The 21,139-nt window shown below is 42.7% G+C and overlaps 1 protein-coding gene across 8 annotated transcripts; it reads left to right on the top strand.

Annotated features, from left to right (window-relative positions):
* Window positions 1-1,282: 1,282 nt before the first annotated feature.
* Window positions 1,283-16,532, top strand: LOC112457926. Of its 8 annotated transcripts, none has more exons than XM_025021248.1 (12): window positions 1,283-1,930; window positions 2,274-2,735; window positions 3,591-3,741; window positions 3,809-3,967; window positions 4,100-4,521; window positions 4,642-5,119; window positions 5,223-5,563; window positions 5,631-5,857; window positions 5,986-6,271; window positions 6,352-6,488; window positions 6,623-6,772; window positions 8,444-16,532. In XM_025021248.1, exons 3-12 carry the CDS (start codon window positions 3,619-3,621, stop codon window positions 11,602-11,604), a joined length of 5,484 nt encoding a protein of 1,827 aa, XP_024877016.1. In that variant the 5' UTR covers window positions 1,283-1,930; window positions 2,274-2,735; window positions 3,591-3,618; the 3' UTR covers window positions 11,605-16,532. The 8 variants fall into 8 exon arrangements, with proteins under 8 accessions (XP_024877016.1, XP_024877017.1, XP_024877020.1 ...); XM_025021249.1 differs by having other exon boundaries at window positions 2,274-2,741; XM_025021252.1 differs by lacking the exon at window positions 2,274-2,735 and having other exon boundaries at window positions 1,283-1,456.
* The last annotated feature ends 4,607 nt before the right edge of the window (window positions 16,533-21,139 follow it).

Genomic DNA, 21,139 nt, shown 5'->3' with positions numbered 1-21,139 from the left:
CACACTCGACTGCTCTTTTTCTCACGGGCAGATGCTTGCACGTTCTTTTCACGTTTCTGCCGGTTGGATCTGTACTCAAAAGATACTTCCATATTGTTTTCACATTTCTGCTACATGTTTACTTTTAACAAATAGTATAAAATTTCACAGTAGCTTCTTACAGCAGACTACTGCAATAGTACAGTAAGTACTTGTTAAGTTGTAATTATTTTATATTGTTACCTACTTGCGAATTCTAACTTACCGACTGTAATTCTTATATCTAGTTATAACTCTTGGTCTAGTCTCATTCGTTCTAATCTATGCCAAAGATTAAGATGGTGGAATGTCGATCCGTTTGTATTACGATATTTCTATGATTAGACTAAGGTCCTAAATTGAATGTTATATCAAACTGCTGAGTCTGTATTCCTTGAAATATAGAAAGGCGCCTTTCAATATAACCTAACATATTTTGTAATATTCGAGACGAATATACGATAGTCTTTGTACTGTATACATGGAAGTTGATTTATTCCTGGACCTGTGGATATACACCCGTTAACAACAGTACTCGTTCAATCACAGATACTATGCACTTTTGTCGCAATTTTGGACTGATTTCTTGCGCACTTCTTCGGGACGCATCTGAACTAGCAAACTGGTTACCAGGGCAGTACTGCAAATCTATATTTTACGTCACGTTTACTATAGATTTTCAGTACTGAAAGTTGCTGACAGTGAATTTCGGAATGCAGCCTTAGAAAGAGAAGAAATAATGGAAGTTCGATGTTCTTTCTCTTCCTCCTGTAAGAACAAACATTCGCGAAGAAAGAGGGAGATCGTCGACCATTCAATCCTCATAACCATGCAAAATGATCGCAGACAAGATGTGGCGCTCATCGCCGTCATCGGCTCATGTTGCTTTCCGATCCGTCCCCGATCGCGGTCAGCCCCGACCCCGACCCCGTGGCCCCGACTGCGACCTGCGACTCTCGCCGCCCGCCGCTCTACGCTCTACCCCGCGGAGTAGATCCAGCTGCCGAATCAGCTGATTATTGTTTTCGTTTCTCTGACACGGAGCGGGCCGTGGCGGCGCGAGGCGCGACGTAGCGCATACGTGTGTACATACATAAGCGTGCCATACAACCTCGACATTCCCACTGTTCCCAGCGCGTTTCTCTCGCCCGTTTCTGTTTCCGAGAAACCGCGAGCACTGTCTTTCTCCCACCCTCCCACCCTTTCTCTCTTCCGCCTCCGTGTGCGTGCGCGCGAGGAGAGGAGGAGGGCAGGCTTCCCGCGAGCGTGAGCGCGCGCGCGTATGTATACATACATGCGTAGTCGCTTCGTGCCCGCTGTGCCAGCAGCAAGGGATCCGCAGGGGAACGGACAAGCGGAGGGAAGGACGCGAGAGAGGAAGCGAAGTCGCGCGCGCGGCGGTCGGCGGTGTCTGATGCGAAGTCGCCCGTGCGCCGAGGTACGGTACGCGGAGGCGCGGTCCGTCCGTCCGTTCGTCTGTCGTGTGTGTTCCGTGGGTCGTGCTGCTGCTGCCGTGCTCGCTTTCTCTCTCTCTCTCTCTCTCCTGGTGCTCTCTCGCGCGGCTCGGGGGAAAGAAAGAAAGAAAAAGAAAAGGAAAAAAAAACCGCCCGAGACACTCCGGGGAACCGGGGGAACCCGGTTCGCGTATTCCGCGCGCGCGGTCGCGCGCTGGCGTGACATCATAGCCACTGTCGTCCGCGACGTCCGCTGGCTTGTCAGTCGTTCGCGGGACGCAGAATGACGCAGTAAACGGAGGACAGCGGCAACAGCGGCGGTGGCGCGCGCGCGGAGTGCAGTGACGGGCTCTCCTATCTCGGCTTCTCTCTCTCTCTCTCTCTTTCTTTCTTTCTCTCTTTCTCTCTTTACTTTCCCCTCGCACAATGATGAAAATACGGTGAAGTTTTGCGGTGAAGTAAGTGTGTTATGTATATGTACGGTGGGATCGGTCTCTCCGTTCCGTTTCTCGCTTATCGACCACAACGGCCGACGTTCTCGTCGTTCGACAACTAACGAACGTCGAACGAACGCGTGGCGACGATAAGCGAGGATCCCTTTATTCCTCCGACGATTTCCCTACGTCTCCTTCGGCCCTCGCCCTCGCCCGACCGTTGGTCGAACGACGATTCGCCGTCGCTTTATTTTTTACGCGGTTGCGTAAACGGCTCCGGAGTGCGTCGCGAGTGCATCCGAATCGGTCCGTCCGTTTATTTTCTAATTCGGTTTCCTTATTGCATTCACGGTCCTCTTGTTTACAGGAGCGACAAACGACGCGCCGTCCGCCCTTTTCTTTCCTTCCCGTTTCGTGACTTTCCCGTCGATCATCCCTGAGCGCGCGATCCGCGCACAGCTGTGCGCTCGCGTTGTGCAACACAACGTATCCCTTTCCTCCTCTCTCTCTTTAAGACGGCCGACGCACGGCTGGCAAAATAGATTCCCCCTTCCCGCCCGTTCCCTCTCGTCCTGCTCCGTTCGGTTCCCACTTCCCACAGTTCCCACCGTCAGTCCGCAGTCGGCGCAGTCAGTCGTCAGTCGTCGTCAACACATCGCACTACCACCACTATCACCACCACCACCACCACCACCACCACCGTCGTACGGACACGGACGGGCCGATGCGCTTTCCTACTTTTCGTGAGCGTTGAATAATGCACCGCGTGACGACGACGCTTCGTGAGACGGCCCGGGATTCAGCGTCGACGACGACGACGACGACGACGGTGAGGGTGACGATCGCGTGACGACGGCGTCGCGACGTGCAGTGACGTCCGCGACTCGCACAGTCGTCGGGACGGTCTACGAACGGTGCACCTTGAACATGGGTTCTTTGTCCTCCGCGCGCAATGATTACGCGAACGCCACGATCGACCCTCGTCTCCCGTAACTCCCGCGTGTCGTCGCACGAATTATTTTTCCTCGCCCTCCTGGTGAGCGCGCGCGCGGCAGGCCAGGGAGGGCCAGGTTTTATTTTCCTCCCTGACCGTCGTTCGCTCATCTGTTTACGAGACGCGCATCTCGGCAAGAGTACGCGGCGAGTGTTGTCCTCCTTTGTCTCCGTTCGTCCCTTCGTGTTGCTCGTCGGTGTCGTGAACGTCGCACGATAGCGAGCCTTTCCATTGTATGTAGTATGTACATACTAGCGCAGTTCTTGTATGTACATTCTATGGGATTATTTGTTTGTGTCTTGAAGATGTAGTTAACAGAGTTTGAATTTTAATCGGAAAGTTTGTAAATTGTCTTTCGAACACGACTTTCTAACGTGATTCATCGCGAGCAGAATCGAAATCAAAGTGCGCGACTAAATGCGAAACTCTCGGGTGATGTTCGAAATATTTGAGTTTTAAATAATCTGTCACACGCTGAGACCGTAAATATTCCATAGATATATTAAATAAGTGTTTTAAGATTTTCTTATCTCTTTAGATAATCTACATAAATATTATCTTCTTAATTTATGCGTTAAGGGAGTTGGTATGTTTTACATTATTATAAAATCTACGAGCTCTTAATGCATAAATTAAAACGATGGAGCATCTATATTCTGTATTTCTGTTCTGATTTTGCTGCCTTTACAGGTAGGTAAAATTAATTCGGGAATAAAAAATGTCTGCGGAATCGCCGAGGCGAGGTGTGCATAAAGGAGCTCAAGTTGTTTCACCTCAGCCCATAGTAGATCGATCAATTATCGATAGCGTCGCTGGGATCATCAATGATATAGTACCACAGGTATGCAAGTTGATTAAGATCTTAGTATCATAATACAAGTATTACTATCTTTGTTATTATCTTGCAGGGATACGCCGGAGTATCCAACTCTGATAATAAGGAAACCATATCATGGGCGCGGTTTGAATACGCGGATATAAATGACCCTGCTTTATATCCCGATTACAATGAAGGTTCCAATACGCCGCCGTTGTTGTTGGTATTAGGATACGCGGTTGGCGTTCAGGTAAATGTTATTGCGTTGCTTTGAAACACGCTTTTTGACTTTTCGGTACCTACTTAGCATTGTCCGATTGATGTTTCTTTCATAAGATTTAAGTTCTCGTTTGATTGTAATAATTACCAATCGTAAACGCAGGTATGGCTAATAGCAGCGACGGGAGAGGCAATGGAAGTCCTATCATGGCGACAAGGCGTGGTTCGTACCCTTCGAATTCTACCAAATCCAAAGACTGACGACGAACACGTCGACGAATTCGAAGCGAAACGGCCGATGGTAGCGGTCTGCTCCGAGCCGGATTCGACTCTTCCGGGACCAAAATTTTGCGATGTCAACTTCATCTCCTTGAAAACCGGCGAGCAAGTGCACAGCGTAGGATTCAAGCATCCAGTCTGCGACGTGCTGGCGAACAGGCGGTCCGTGGTCATAACGTTATTAGAAAAAATTGCGGTCTTCGATGCCAGAACATTGCAAAATAATATAACAATCACGACTTGCTATGCCAGCCCTGGCCCAAATCCAAATCCTGTCACTTTAGGAACGCGATGGCTCGCTTACAGGTATGCAACTTTACATACGTTTTGTCTTTTGTTTTCTAATGATTTCAATACTCTCTGCAATACGGTTGTATGTTTTGCGTGTGTTAGATCTGAAATAATTGCTCTTTATGATGTTTGCAGCGAGAAAAAATTAATACCCGCGAGAAGAAGCAGCGGTGGCTGCGAAGGGGAAGGCGTTCAAAGTTACACAGCGACGGTTTTATACGCGGCAAAGTCACTGGGGAAAGGTCTTCGCGGATTAGGTGAAACCGTAGCGTCGAGTCTCACTGGGAATTCGGTGTCACCGATGGCTATCAATAACGCGGGCAATGACGTAACGCAACCGGGCGTCGTTACGATATTAGATCTTCAGGTCGCGAGAGACGAGAAAGAGTTAGATGACTCGAATGCGGATGCCGTAATCGCTCATTTTACCGCTCATAGCGATGCGATCGTTGCCATGACTTTCGACTTGACCGGTGCGTTATTAATGACAGCGGACAAGAGAGGACATGACTTCCACATATTTAGAATCCAGCCGCATCCCGGTGGGCCGACCCTAGCAGCGGTGCATCACCTATATATTTTACATCGTGGCGATACCACCGCGAAAGTACAGGTATACATTCCTACATCTTCACTGCTTGCACTTTGTATACATACTTTGCTAAAACTTACTAGTTCTTTACATAAATGTATTTACCGTATGTTTACTGCATTAGGACATGGTATTTTCGAGCGATACACGTTGGGCGGCTATTTCAACCGTGAGAGGTACAACGCATGTTTTTCCCGTCGCGCCTTATGGAGGTCCTGTTGGTGTCAGGACGCATTCCACGCCCAATGTCGTCAACAGACTATCGAGATTCCACAAAAGCGCAGGCTTGACAGACGACGGTACCCGATCCCACTCTCCTGTGTCTCATACGGAATTACCTTTGTCTGTATATCCGTACTCTAATCCTAGACTTCCTCCGTATCCTCATCCGACGATATTGCATCCTCTGTCGCAGATTCGGCAGCCGTCTTCTTTGAATCAGGTCAACAGCTCCACGCAGCCAAGGTAGCTACTGGTTTTGTAGAAAACTAATTTTACGGGGAACAATAAGCTATAAAGGTGTAATTAAAAGATATTGTGTATTTTATAGCAGACCTCAACAAAGGCAACGGTTACATTCTGACGACAATGGATCTTTACCGTTGAAGATCTGTGCGTGTTTCGCTCCGCCGAGAGCTTGGATGTACGCGCAAAGGGAGTCCAGTAGTAAAGTTGTCAAAAGAGCGGTCGATTCTCTGTTTATCATGGCGTGTCATGGAAACATGATACAATACGATTTGGATCCTAAACCAGCTGCTGGTATATCACAGATATAAATGCACCTTATTATATATTTTACAAAAGAGAGAATTTAAAGAGAGATTTATCTATATGATTCAAAATTCTTTTTCTGCATGTTACCTAATGCTCGCTTTTACTTGTTTTAGGGGTGCCAAAGGAAAAGGTTTGCGACGACACTACTATTGAATTGGAGGTCGAAGCGAAGGGCCAGTGGCCACTTTGTAGATCCCCTAATTCGTCAGATCTCATCTTACCATTATCTCTGTCGAACCCATTGCTCAGCGTTTCGTTCGCGCCAAAAAACAATCAGAAATTTGACACGGTTGAGGATCGTTGGTTAAGCCAAGTGGAGATCGTGACGCACGCTGGACCACACAGGCGATTGTGGATGGGACCACAATTTGTTTTCAAGACTTATAACGCACCTAGCGGGTTGGTTTTCTTAATTCCCACCGATTAATCATGATTTTTCAAATCAAAAACGGGATTTAATGAAAATCGATCGTTACTAGTGTTGCTGTCAATCTGGTTGAAGCGGAGGCAGTCGAGATTGGAATCACGGGATCGCGCCCAGCGAGATCGAAGCCCGTTAATATGCCCCATGCGGCGACCAGGCCGTTGATGCCAGTTGTCATCGACGGATCAGGAAGTAAGTGCGCAATAATTATCGGTAAGCTGTGAGTTACATCGCATATTTTAGTCTTAAAAAGAAAGTAAAATCTATGATATAAGAATAAAATAAATTCATTATTTACAAGAGAGTAAGATCTTTATACTTTGTAGGCAGTTATGAGCAATCACCAAGATTCATGGAAGCTTACGGTGATCCTCTGGACAGCGAAAACGTGGCCGTTGGTAGCTGCGAAAGTCAACTGAGAGAGGATCTCGCGGAGGCTATGCTCGAGATATCAATCGCGTCGCATCGTGCTCCAGGTAAGTGCGCAATCGTGCAACGGAGTTTTACATTTTAGTCGAAGGCACCAAATTTACGAATGCAGATCCGCTTAGCCGCTTAGAAGCGACTAAACATATTCCGTGTAATTTGTATTTATTCGATATACTTTGCTCTATGTGATCTGTACTATAATCTTTATTTCCTAATAATGAATAATTTTGTCAGTGTAGAGGAATAGTTGTGGAAAAGGTATTGGCGGTATTTTATGTTTTTATTTTTATTTTTACCTGATTTGCCTGCATTCTACACTACCATGTTGTACAGTCATTGTATTCGTTCTTATGTTTGACAATTGTAAAGTATTTTCACCGAATTTCATTAAACAAATACAATTTTTGACATTGTATATATGATTTCTCGACTCTTGCATATTATATTACACAAGTGTATATATATATATATATATATATATATATATATATATATATAATTAAACATATATCTTGATCTTAAACAAAACTTTTATTCGAAACATTTTTTTATAACTATTTAAAAATAATAACAGCGTATATGCTTAAAACTTGAAAAAAATATACCATATATGTGTGTGTATCTATACATACTTTTCAAACATATGAATTTAAGCTCGCAAAGCTTGCAGGGTATACAATCCGCGTGAAATTTAACATGATATTTGGCGCGCGTTTTGACATACCGCTTCTTTATTAACAATAACGAGAAACAAATAAATAAAATTCTCGAAAAAAAGAAAAATAATTATGCTTATATCAGCGTTTTTTACGATGACGTTGTCACGGTATATTACGGAACCTGAGGTGTATTCCAAATAAAAAAAAAAAAGATACTCGTAAGCCATTCTTTCCTTTTTCTGTGATATGTTTTCCGAACATGATAAAGGATGAAATCGTTAGCGTTGTAAGCGTTTGCGTGGACACAGAACTGGCCAGAGGCAGGTATCTCCATTTTGTCCCCGTAACTACTATATCCGAGCACTAACAGCAAGATATTTTGTTGACGTCTGCTCTTTGTATCTTTGAAGAAAAGAAATGTCCGACAAATGGTATTACGTTTTTATACTAACCATGTAGATCCATCACATTTTGCTCGAGCTTTTAGCTTTGTGTATATATTAGAATGAGACTATTTTGCGATTACGATACGGACGGATGTGTTTCTCTTAAGTTTGTCTTGACTTGACCCCCGCGTAATCGACACGCGCGCGGAGTGTGCAAATGCAGAATGTAATGGGGGGAAAAAACTCGAAAGGATTAGACAATTCCTTTTGCGTTCTTATACTTGAGACGCTCGAGAATTTGTTTGTCAAGCACCGACTTCTATAGCTACCAGAACTCGCATTACATACACTTTCTTTAAATCTGAACGATTCCGCTGTGATTTTTCGTTTACTCGTCAACGAAACTGTACTCGTATATGATATAATCCCGAGCGAGCATGCGAGCGAGCTAACTATCACTGCAAATAAGAAAAGAAGAAAGAGGGCGAAATAAAGAGATAAACTTAAGAGAAAGCGAGAGAGAGAGAGAGAGAGAGAGAGAGAGAGAGAGAGAGAGAGAGAGAGAGAGAGAGAGAGAGAGAGAGAGAGAGAAAGAGAGCGAGCGAGCGAAAGAGACACGCGTGAGCAGCAACTCGTGATATTGATACCTGCCAACGGCTTTTTCTGTTACTAGGGAGGCGTACGGTATTTGAGAGGGTGGGTCAGCCGGTAACTAAAGTCGTCAACCCTCACACCGGCACCGTGATTACCGTGTCGGCCGACGAGGATGAGGACGCTATTAGCTCCATACAGGAGTACGACTCCGCCGCGGAGGAGATCCACGCACCTAGAAGCGTGTGCGCGGAGGAGGGTCCGGCCTCGCTCGGCGCGGCCGACCTCCCGGACGAGCCGGAGAGCCGGGCGCTGAATCGCGAGCTCACCGAGATCTGCGCGGAGATGCGCTCGGCAAGCGAGCCGGCGATCGACAGTGTACCGGACGAGAACATACGCGAGCTGCAGGAACGTCGCGCCTTGTGCGCGGAGATGGCGGCCACGACGACGACGACGACGACGTCGATTGACTACGAGAAGGAGGAGGCGTTCCGCGACGTGCCGACGAGTCTCAGCCTGTGCGCCGAACCAGGTGAGATCCCGAGCAGCCCGATGACGCAGGCGAAAGAGAATGCGTTGTGGTGCAGCAAGGGGATATCCGTCGACAGGCGTACCGAGTATTATTGCAACGAGGCTCACGAGAGGCATCTCGCCAAGGCTAAGTACGTCGTCAGCTACGATGACGACAGCGTCACGTTGATGGAGAACAAGACGATGCGAAGCGAGAAGAGTATCGAAATATTGCAGCCGAGTGTAGATGAGAAAATCAAGAAACCTATCGCGAGAAAAGCCGTCATTGATTTCGAAAAAACGTCGAATTTCAGGATTCCGCAGAAACGTCCGATTGAACAGCGGCTGACACGCGCGGAAAAATACGTCGTCAAAGAGGACGAGGATAGCGTCGTCTTCGAGGACGCGCGATGCGTTAATGCGGATTCGGCGATGAGTATTGGTGCAAAGAAAGAGGATAATGACGTCGATAAAAAAAGAGTTGAGGGCGCGAAAGATACCAAGATAGCGAGAGACAAATATGAGGTGATGCGAAAGAATGACGAATGGAAAAGCCGCGCTTCTCCGCGGGAATACCCTGGCAAGGATCGAGTTACGCTCGAAGACAAAGAGATTATACGCGCGAGAGAGGTATCTTCTATCGACCTGTCCGAGTCGACGGAACCGATCGCCGACGTAATCGTGAAAAGAGGAAACCCTATTAAGCCCCCGTTGGATGTGGAGAAAGCAAGATTACTGTCTAGTCACGATGACGGAGATGAGGACGACGACGAACTGCCGCCGTTGGATCCGCCGCCGCTCGATGATTTCAGCTCCATCGAGTATCACATGGTGGAGCCGTGCAATCTCGGCAGAGACGCCGCCTCCACGTCTACCCAATCCGATGACGACATAGAGCATATTCACGCGTCTGAGGTGATGCAGATGCGGACGAAAGTTGATACGGGCGGCGGCAGATGCAAAGACGCAGGTGCGACCGTTAACACGATCGCGCAATTTTCCTCTCCCGTAGTGCGACGGAAAAGCAGTAAGAGCACGATCTCGGACGACGATCTGGAGTATATACACAGTGTCGAGCTTGGCTTCGAGTCCACGAGCTCGGAACGGGGTGACGTCAGCGCGATGAAATCCTTTACAAAGGCAAGCAATGACAGTTGCCCACGTAGAAGGCATAGCAGACACACATTGTCCTCTGACGACGATCTGGAACACGTTCAGCTCTCGGAGGTCCGCGAGTTAGAACTTGATGCGGTGGCGAGATTATCGCAGAGAGACTTTCCGCAGGCGACTCAGGAAACGACGGTGGCGGAGCAGCAAGGAGCAACGAAGCCTAGATCTGGCAAGAAACGAAAGGATATTATGGTGATTGACAAGAGCGAGGCGGAGGTCGCGGAGGTCACTGTGATATACGACCCACTGGAGGAGGTCTGGCCCAAGTCGGAGGAGACCGATAGATGCAGTTTCACCGACTACTTTAAGGACAAGTCAGACGGGCCGTATCCGAGCCCTACGAAAAGGGCGAAGAATCGCGGTTCGAAGATGATGAACTTATCATCCTCGCTGCTACCTGCCAAACGTGCTTCTCAGACCCCCGACAGCGACATCGTCGAGATTATCGATCTCGACGCGATGCAGAAGGCCGACGTGGATGCCGATGCGACGCCAGAGTGCAAGATCCTACCTGTTGTCGCTGGGGCGCGTCCTCGGAAGTCTCGCAAGAGCAAGCGGTTGCAGTCGGACGGCCAGTCGCAGGAGACCAGCTCAACGGAGCTTTCTCTCTCCACCCCTTTGCCTTCGTTCCGTTCTTCCAAGGTGAGAATGGCGGAACTGCAGGAAGCCGTGCGGGAAGCCGTGCGGGAGGAGCCATTCGCAGAGTTTGACTCCAAGGATCAAGGGTTGAAAGCTCAAGCCTCATCTTTGGCAGAGATATCATGGAGCTCTATCGTCAAGAAGAGCATTTCCTCTTCTTTGAATTCGCAGGAAGTCTGCAAGGACACGGATCTTGAGCCATTGATAGAGGTGGAGGAGAAACCAGAAGCCGGCAAACAAGCGAGAAAGCTGGAGGAAACGGAATTCTGCGACGGGGACGATTCCACGTTCTTCGAATCCGCGGGACATGCGATGCGCGAACGCGAGAGTACACGACGACGAGCCTGCAGAACTAAGGAGGCGGAGGAGTGGGAGAAGGAGAAGGAGAAGGAGAAGGAGCGTCTCTTCGGTGAGAAGGATAACGTCAATGTAACGGAGACGGCAACGACGACGGTGGAGGAGAGTATTCTCGTAGACCTTCACCCACCGGTAGTAGAAGAGCCTCGCGCGGACAAGGATATCGCGCGCGTCACGACTGCTATGGCGCGAACTAAGATCTCTCGGGACAAGGAGGATAATAAAGCGACGGAAAGCTGTCCTCTCCTCGCTCCGGAAGTACGATCCATCGTCGACGAGACACGTCGAGGTAACGTGGCTGCCGAGAGGAGAGAATCGCAAAGAGAATCTTCTTTGCAGCTTCAGCTTACGCGACAGCAGTTGGACAGCGGTGGCGGTGACGGCAGCGGCGATGGCACCACCGGAGCGTCCGAGCGGTGCAATCTGACTTCCTCGAAGATGTCCCCGGAATCTACGGATCACGGGCCCGCCGAGAAGCGGAACGAAACGGAGCGCGAGGTGCTCAGCGAGCACTCGACTGCTGCCAAGAAAGCGAACAACAGATCTAAGAGGAAAAAGCGCAGATGAGTAGAGGATTGCTGCATGGACGTGCCTAGGGCCAGCCTTGCCCTCTACATACTCCTAATGCAAGTGACAGGAGTAGATTAGCGTTCATATGTAATGGAGTGAGGCCACCACATCCAAATTGGACCGCTCCTTGTGCGACCTTGAAGAGCTACTTTGCATCGGGTAGCGCTGATCGGCGTGCATCTCGCTATAATGACGATAGGCCCATCTTTCTTTCGTCTAATTTGCTATTGATATTTCTAGAATTCGTTCCTGACGTGAAAATTAATTATTCGAGATGACTGCGACCGAACGGAAAATCTGTAAGATCGGAAACGTGTCGCCATGTACGTGCGAAACTATTGTCATCTATTTCAAAATCACGTTTTTTTGTGGCCCTATCTTCGTTTCGAGTCTTATCAATTAGTAGTTATGTCAATCGCAAAAGTACGCGCGCGAGCAGATACTGTGCTCGGGCAATACAGTGGGCAAGGTTGTGTTCTAGTGGATGTTATTAAACGCTTCGACGTTAGTTCTAACGGGGTAGACTAACATCGAAGGGAACTCCCAGAACAGGATCGCGTTTCGCCATCCGAAAAACACCCGTGTAGCAATTTCGATTCGACTGCCTTAGATTGTAAATGGTGATAGAGTTTGGATTCTACTTGGTGCAAACGTGCGTGTATCTATATGTCGTTTGCCCATTATCGATAACATAATTGTTTGGTGCAATTAACGTGACTTGACGATCGCTTTCGGCCATTAGGTGTTTATTTGCGGGATTTACCCTTTTAGCTGGCCCTATTCTGAGTGACAATCATCGTCCAGTATGCAATAGGCCATATTTCTTCGTTGTAGTACAAAATATCATCGTCAGATTCATCCAGTTTTTGTTTACTGCCACAGATTATGCTTCTCGTCGAGCGATGACAGTATACCGAGGGGAATTACTATGAAATTGAAAAGATTTTCGATCATAATACTTTGTACAGTTTAGAATGTCTACAATCGGAAACTGATTACTTAGCTGTATATATTGTCTTCGTGCACTTTTGTATAATGCCTATTTGTTTTCGAGGAGATTTAGAGGAGGACTCTCTATATCATTCATCATTTATTTTATACACATACAGACAAGTATTCCCTGACAAATTGTTGACGAAATAATATTAATAATGGTAGTAATAGTGTAATAGGAGAGGGATAGTAAGAGATCCGTTTGTGCGCTATGAATCTGTTATCTGAATACGACGTATTTTACGTGATACCTCGAACGCGTTCATCTTTGCACAAACCACGCCTGTTCAAACGTTCATGCCAGTATTGCTTTATTTCAAATTTAAACACAGTTGAATATTGGAATCTGATTGAACATAAACTGCGTCCAGAATTGGACAGCTTAGGCAATGCGTACACAGTGCGAGCATCACAAGATTGACGTTGATATGATGGGAAGGATAAAAAGTCTCTCAATACTTTTCTTCTAAATAACATGTGATTCCGGACACGATTCGATCTATATCAATCGTCTTCAGTCCAACTGAATTTCGTTTTCTCGTCTCAATTTTCTTTTCCTAAATTTCATTTTTTTGTTTCTTTAGAAAGAGAAACACTACATGCCTTATACAAGAAAAATTTAATGGTTTTGTTATTTTGATTAGTTGACTTTTTAGGATTATTATTATGTTCTCTAGCTTGTTAACTTTTATATTGATTTACGTATTTTCTTCTTGCAAAGTTATTAATTTATATAATTTATTTAACGTAGGTTGTGTTAATTAATTATGGAAATGTAAGAAATCGTGTAGTATGAGGCCCGATACATATTATCGATCCGCTCACAGTCTGCTCACACTCCGCTCACGGTTTGATCAAATATTCTTTCATTGCAGTTTGTACTTAATATACGTATCCACACTATGGGTAACGCTCAAGTTTTAGTTTGCTCCAGCAACGATCGATTCGAAAGAATATTTTACTTGAGCGTGATCGAACTTGATCGGACCTGCACCGATAGCGTGAACAGTTGATTTCAATCCACCGTCAGTTCTCACAATCAGACAATCATTTCGAAAGTACCTGCACTTATTCGAAAATATTTAACAAATTTATCCTCATCATGTATTAAATAGGGATATAATGTAAAATATTCTCTTTCAGTTTTTTTATTGATCAAACTAGGATGAACCCACATTGATCTTTTGCTTATCTTTCTTTCTGTTTTACTCTCTTCACTTTCCTTATCTTCATCGTTCAGTGCTACAGCAATTATTACTAATTTTTCATCAGAAAATAGCGACATTTTTATAACGAACTTTATAACAGGTTAAAACACACGATAGTGTGAATACTCTATAGGATTATGATCGGACCGTGAGCGGACCGTGAACAGAGTGTGAACGGACCCATAGTATGTATCGACCCATCGATCTGATTTGGTGCAATCATATTGTTAATACCGGTCGAACTTATTATTGAAACTCATCGGCTGAAACTACCTACATATTGTCCGATACAAATATAAATACAAGCTACGCACGTCTAGAATTCACACCATTAATGTTAACGTAATCGCAATTTCCTAGTATACGATGTTCGCAAATTCAGTATAATCAGTTGTGTTGAAAATATCAATATCGTGTCGCAAAATTCAAATTATTCACAAGTCGCAGAATCATATATTTTGTTACTGCTTAATATCTTATCCTCTTCACCTTTTTTATTCTTTAGTGAGGTATCGCCTGCAATTTATCTTCAAACTTAGATTCTTTAAAAATTCGAATTGGAGAGTTGATTATATTCGTAATTATTTGGATATTTTCGTTTTTGAGTCTTAATCCTTTTATTAGTATCTCGCACATTTGGGTGTGTAAAATAAATTTTTAGGCTCTTTAAAGGGAAGGGTCGAAAGATTTTTTTCTTATTTAAAAATGCTAGTTTGTTTTTCCCGTATATTTTGAGCTAAAAATAAAATAATTGTTGGGGATATATTTATAAGCATAAAGAGATTGAATATATAATTCTTGCACGGATTAAAGTAATGCGTCCGCACAAATTTCAAACAAAATTTCCAAATTAAGTTATTATTAAACTGTATTCTTAAAAGTAAAAAACTATTATTAAAAATTATGATTTTACTAAAAGTTACAAACATTTGAAGTTATAAAAAGAACTGATTTTTTCAAACTATGATTAAAATTTAAAAAGATTATTTATTTAGAAGAAAAGCTTGATCAAGGTATAGTCAATTACACGAGAAAAAGAATAAAAGAGAAGATGATTCGAATACATTATCCGAATGATGAGAAAAAGGAACATGAAGATAGGTAGTTTTGTCCTATGATTCCACAATGCATCCTCTCCCTTAGTTTAAATTAAATTATTTATATTTTAATTATTTAAAATTTAAATTAAGTAAAAAATTAAAGTATTCCGAGTTATCTGACTATCAATTTGGCTTGTATCAATTTTAGAGTTAAAGAAAGCCTTAAAATACTCAACTTTAAATTACAAAGCAGATATAAATCCGATTTAGTGCTTAAAAATCAAATCAAAAATTAAGGGCACAATTTTAACTCGAAATTATTAAGGAAAAAACATATTCAAAATAACGGAAGGATTAATTGGAACTTTTGATTAAAACTTATTGTTTACATATGTATGAAAGTTTGAAACCTTAGAGATTCATCAATTGATCTTTCATTAAGAGATACATGCAAATTATTTATTATTTATTATTTTGTTATTTATACTCTATTATTTTATTTTACCCTCTACGATTATATCATCAACAAGAAATATCGAAATGCTTAGCGTCCATAGAGATTTCTTCGTTTAAGAATTACATTCTTGGATGTAGAGTTGTACATATATGTAACATATATATAACAAAATTTACACTTTCAAAGATACTCGAATTGAAAAAAAATGTTCCCCTTAATTTAAACGATTACTTCGCGCGTAAGTATATCGCTGTTTATTTTGCTTTACCTTCTTTCCGCGGCAGTTAACACTTATCCCTTTCTCTAGTCCTTTTCTATCTCTCCTAGCTCTTTCGCATTTTTAAAATGTCGAAGTGGCCTATGCAGGCGTGTGCTTGATGTGTAAAAATTTCAAAGTCTTTTTGAGTGTTACACGTGAGGTAGAAAAGTGAGGAGGAAAGTAAGAAAAAGCGTGTAAAAACGTGTTCAACGTTGCCGATGGTGACGCATAAAAAAATGTGTGTGTGCGTGCGTGGTAGATATAATTACATTTCTTGTATATCGTAACTAAAAAAAAAAGAGAGAAATGGATATCGTGTGCGAGAATCGAAAAAAATGATGATATATACTCAGAATAAACTCAGTAGCTTCGTGACAGCAGTTCTCTGTAGTTGTAACTGCTGCACAATGTAGAGAAACTGCAAGTGGGAAAAGTATGTTGAGAGGCGAATCTTTTTATTGACTCGGAGATCAATCATAAAATCTATTTTAGGTAAGAACGGGGAGTATAAAAGCTGAATCATGCAGGGTCTTACAGACTTGATTATCGTCAGATTAATTACCGACATTGGAGTAACGTTTATTTCTTTCAGGGGAAAAACCGCCGATAGAAAAGTCGACTGCTCCATTGCTACTGCAAATATATGTTATAAATACAGAGTGCAGGATAGTTTGCCGAGTACAGTACAATCGCCTTACGAACTAAATTACGAAGAAGAAAGGAGACAGAGGAACATCTGAGTAGGATAATTGAGTCAGTGCCAGCCATAGAATAAATATCCATTTAATGCTTGCCGATGAACAATTATGTGAATGTACTGAGAATACTGTACTTTGAACGAGATGGCACACACGAAAAAAGAAGATATATTAACAGCATTAGCTAACAGCTAATTGAAAATAATCTTGTCATTTATTAAATTAACTACTGTTATTGGACAGTATTAATGAAATAAATGACATTCTATTAAATTAAAAGTATATTAGCTTGTTTGTTTTAATATTAATACTGTTAATGAATTAACAAGATTATTTTTTGGACTGGTGTTAGCTGATGCTGTTAATACATCATTTTTTTCCACGTAGTAAATATTGCGTCACATCACGGCTCGCGCTGGCCTAAATATCCTTGTTTAATTTCTCCAAAGCTTTCAGTTTACTCAACGAGCAGCGAAACGTTAACGCAATTCACCTTGTATATTCCCCGCGTTGTTTCACGCGAAGTTTCACGAAGAAAATTCTTCGTCAGACTGTGATGTCCCCTCAGTTGGTAGTGATCTCGATCCAAGCGGCATTAGATATTTTATGCGTACGTACAACTTGATGGCATAATACGATGATCTAATCGAAACTCGTCCCTCGTTTGATCTTCGTCGCGATTATTATTCTATCTATATATCGTTACATGCGGGCATGTATTACGCGAAAGGAGAAAAGAGAGAGAGAGGAAGTAAAAAACTCTTATGATTTAATAACAAATCACTGGGTGCAATGCGTGTTGATACTGGTGATGTATGTGATGATGTGTGGGTATGGCGTGCGGAGAGACGCCGAATATAACGGTCACAAGCAAATGCATCGTATTACGCTCTACATAGAATATTTCAGTCCCCCTGACTCTTGTTAGCGAATTGCGATGTTCAACGAGAGAATGAAGGTGAAACTCATCGCTCCGTTATCGCCGCAATTCGAGCGTACTTCGTGCGTTTCTCCATTTACCTTTTAGCCGTACACACGGTGGAGAAAAAACTTCGAAATAATCATTTATAACGTCGAAATTACAATGCGCACTTTATACACAATAATTCTCGAGTCCTCGATAATATTTTGACTTCTCTCAAAACAAGAGTATCGTATCATTTTTCACAGCCAATCTCCGTGTAGATATTACTTATTGTAATACCGTAGATATGTGTATGTATTAATTTATAGAGAGTTGCGCTAGAAACACTTAGGCCACGTTGCATCGAGAGTCATTAAACGAGATTCCTGGATTAGCGATTCGCGCGAGATTGTCTTTTCTTAAATTATTAATCCTACTTGTAGACGAAGGATTAACCAGGATTTTAATACTAATTAATGCGGCGTTGGTGCAACCGGGCCTAAACGTGTGGAAGATTAATAATTAACGATGACAGAAACCCTTGGGCGCCGAATTTATTTATAATTTTAAGCGATTTTCTTTTTCTGTGTATAGCGAGTTACAATGTTTACCTGTGTATTTACCTGAATAGAGTTAAGTAAGTAAGATCAATTAACCGGTACTTCTTCACACAGAGGTATTCTTCTACAAAAAGAGAAAGAAATAAGAGAAAACTGACCGATACATTATCTGTCGCGATACGTCGAATTTCGCAATAAACCTTTCGGTTAACATTAGTTACGATCTGTATGTACAGTGGCGATTAAAATGGCACAGTATTCCTCGATATAGATTTACTATAAGACAATCTACTAATAAACTAGCAACGACAAACAAACAAAGAGAATTACGATGAGAATCAATCGTCGATCTTAAAAAGGGATGGGTGAGCGCTTTCATTTGAAAATAACGATAAATATATCGTTTCTATTTGTTAGTCATTGCTTTTGCAGTCTCTCGGCCAAATTGTCTATCTCTCTTAATTGAAGATTTGTCCTTCATCATTGTCAGACAAGTAATCTTTGATTGCTCGAAGTAACTACGTCGCAAATAGAATAAATGACTATACTTTTATGTGATTACATCTTGCGAATCTCTCAAGTTATCGGGACATAATATCTCATTGGAATAACGTTTCTTGGTCAATTTGGAATGTAAACCGCGAGTTTTTCTGAACTAAATCAGTAAATCATACGATATCGAATATCAATGAAATTTTAAATTAAAATTCAATTGACTAAACACTAAACGTTAAGAACTGACGTCGCTCATAACGAAACTTTCGAGTGAAGTTTTTTTTCTGTCTGTCAAACGTGTTTTTTTTTTTTAATTTTTTTTTTTATAAACGCTTGGCTTAAGATCGACGATAGGAACTTTCCGCCACTGTATGTCTTATATCGTTGCGAAGAAGGCAATAATCGTGAAAAGATTCGCGTGAATGTGTCGTGCAGTGACTGCCTTCGCCGATATGCAAATGTAACGCCGTTACGAGCTCTCGGCGGCCGATAGATTAATCATCGATTTTACTTTCGTATTTATTCGTACGACTTAGGACGCTCTACTTCCCTCTGCTGAGCTTTAGCTTGTAGATCCGTTTAGCATGCTTGATGTAAAGAATTTTGTCAGTCTCGTTCGTTGGCCTTTTATCTCATTCTCGTAAATGATTCTGACTGCGGGCCACTCGGAAGCGGCCGTTGAATGTAAAAAAAATGTGTACGACGTGTTCGCTTGTGTGATGTTACAATGCCAAAGTCCGGACAAGCCTGTTACATTACTTTAATTTACTCGGTGTAAGTCTATCAACTTGTTCTTTGGATGTGCAGTGAGAAAAGGTGACGCTCGGATGGAATCGAGAAGGATAAAATATTAACGCTAAAAAGATACATTTTCTTGCTGACGTAACACAAAAGTAAACTCGTGTTAATTAATTGTATCAGTCCGTTCAATCAATCTGAGCAATATTTTCTCAGTGCACAACAACGGTGCTCAGTATTATTTTCTTTATGAATCGCTGTACAATTTTTAACCACGCTCTATTTATTCGCAACCGATGAATGACGACTGACTCTTGTGCGAACTGCAAAAACAATTTAAATGTATTCTCGTTGCCGCACATGCGTAATACATATCGCGTTTTGCGAAAAAGAGTGTCGCGGATCGAAGAGCGCTTTTGAATGATCAAACTAGCCGGGTTGTGGTTTATTCGCGGGATTTTGTTTCACGATTTCCTAATTTTACTCGTCGATAAACAACAAGCTAAATAGAAATCTAAGGATCCTCTTGCTCACAATCTTTTCGTCGAGTCGCGACACTCTTCTTCTCATGAGATAAAAGCCGATTCCATACGCGAATGTTCGTGAAATATTTCTGACGTAGCAACTCATCTACTAAATATAGGGAACACTCTCAGGAACGCACTTTCGATGTTGATTCAAAATTGGGAATATCGGGACTTTACTCGAGGGTTCCCACGATCCAAATAGTTGATGGTTAAAATGAATTAAAAGTCGGACACTTTTCTCCCGTTTACATTCGGCGACGTTGAGCTGCGCGTGTCGCTCGATATGATCTCAATTAATTAATTTACCGAGGGAGAATCGTCCACGAGAACGAGAAAAGAGGAAGCGAACAGGGCGCGACGCTGTTTTCTTTCACGGTGTAAAATTGATTGTGGCGGAAATACGCCAGAATGTATTGTAAAATGCACACTAACGACATTAATGATTGTAATGACAAATGTACAAAAAAACGACAGGCAAAAAAAACGAAACAAAATTTATGTCCGACACGCGCGAAGACATCGTGCGAGATGTTAGCTCGCGGAAGAGACGCCTCACACCACGAGCGGTTGCTAATGCATAAGGAAAAAAAAAGACAAAAACGACAAAACGAAAATAAAAGTATACAGCCATACCGCATACGCATGCTATTTTTCTTGAAAAGTTTCTCGTCCTCTTAACTACGACTTATGATATATAATATACTTGTGGATCTGTATTTGCGTCGTGCATCTAACGATCGTAAGTTTGACTTTTTAGGAACAGTCTGAGAATTCATGGAGCACTTCGATGCAGATCAAATGTAATAAATGCGTAAATCTATATGTATATAATTAGATTTAATTAAAATAATGATAAATTATTTTATATACAGATTCTATTTTAAATAGTCAAGCCAAATATCTCGAAAACTGAGGCCGGCAAGTAAAAATGTTTTAGACAAAAGTTGTATGATTCGGAGAAAGAATAATGATAAAAAATCAATTTTTGAAAAAATCGATTTTTTAAGTCGTACAAAGGTAACTGCCATTTTTTAAAATAGAATTGTGATTTTTTTATATAAGATGATTCCTTTACTTACAAGGCAACACCCTAAACTTAAACTCTTCGATTTGGATGAATTTTTGGTTCTCTGGAACTTTGGATATGTAGAGTGATCCAAATCGATGAGTTCAGGTTCGAGTTCCCTTGATACTTTTATGCACAAAATAATAAAATGGTAATTATGCATATTAAGACCCCACTCGCCAATGACCTTGACCTTGATATGTTGTCAAGGTCATGACCCTGAGTAAAAAAATGGCGGTGACGATTCGTTCAAAAGTTACGAAGTATTAAAGCTTTTGCTTTGCAAAATTAGTTGTATATCGCCAAAAATATTCACACAGATGATCGACTAACTTATCTTGTTTAATACTACCTCTACTTAGACCCAGTTTCACAAGTGTCGGTTAACTTTTAATCTTAGATTAACTCACTCTTTGCCTCCTTCTAACGTCCTCCTTAGAAAAAGACGAAGAGTGAGTTAATCTAAGATTAAAAGTTAACCGACACTTGTGAAACTGGTCCTTAAACGAGCTCGTAAAGCACGCCACGAACCCATGTGACAACTCGTTTCGCGTGGAAAGTATATGCGTGGAGGCAGTAGGTTCCGC

Source organism: Temnothorax curvispinosus, unplaced genomic scaffold (assembly GCF_003070985.1).
Source record: "Temnothorax curvispinosus isolate PA1 unplaced genomic scaffold, ASM307098v1 QBEX01008464.1, whole genome shotgun sequence".
In the NCBI taxonomy this organism is placed as follows: Eukaryota; Metazoa; Arthropoda; class Insecta; order Hymenoptera; family Formicidae; genus Temnothorax; species Temnothorax curvispinosus.
This window is presented reverse-complemented; position numbering and strand designations above follow the sequence as displayed.

Coding starts and splice junctions, on each gene's coding strand:
- LOC112457926 (XM_025021252.1), top strand. CDS start 3,619: ATGTCTGCGGAATCGCCGAGGCGAGGTGTGCATAAAGGAGCTCAAGTT. Junction 3,742..3,808: donor TCAATGATATAGTACCACAG/GTATGCAAGTTG, acceptor ATTATCTTGCAG/GGATACGCCGGAGTATCCAA. Junction 6,489..6,622: donor TGTCATCGACGGATCAGGAA/GTAAGTGCGCAA, acceptor TATACTTTGTAG/GCAGTTATGAGCAATCACCA.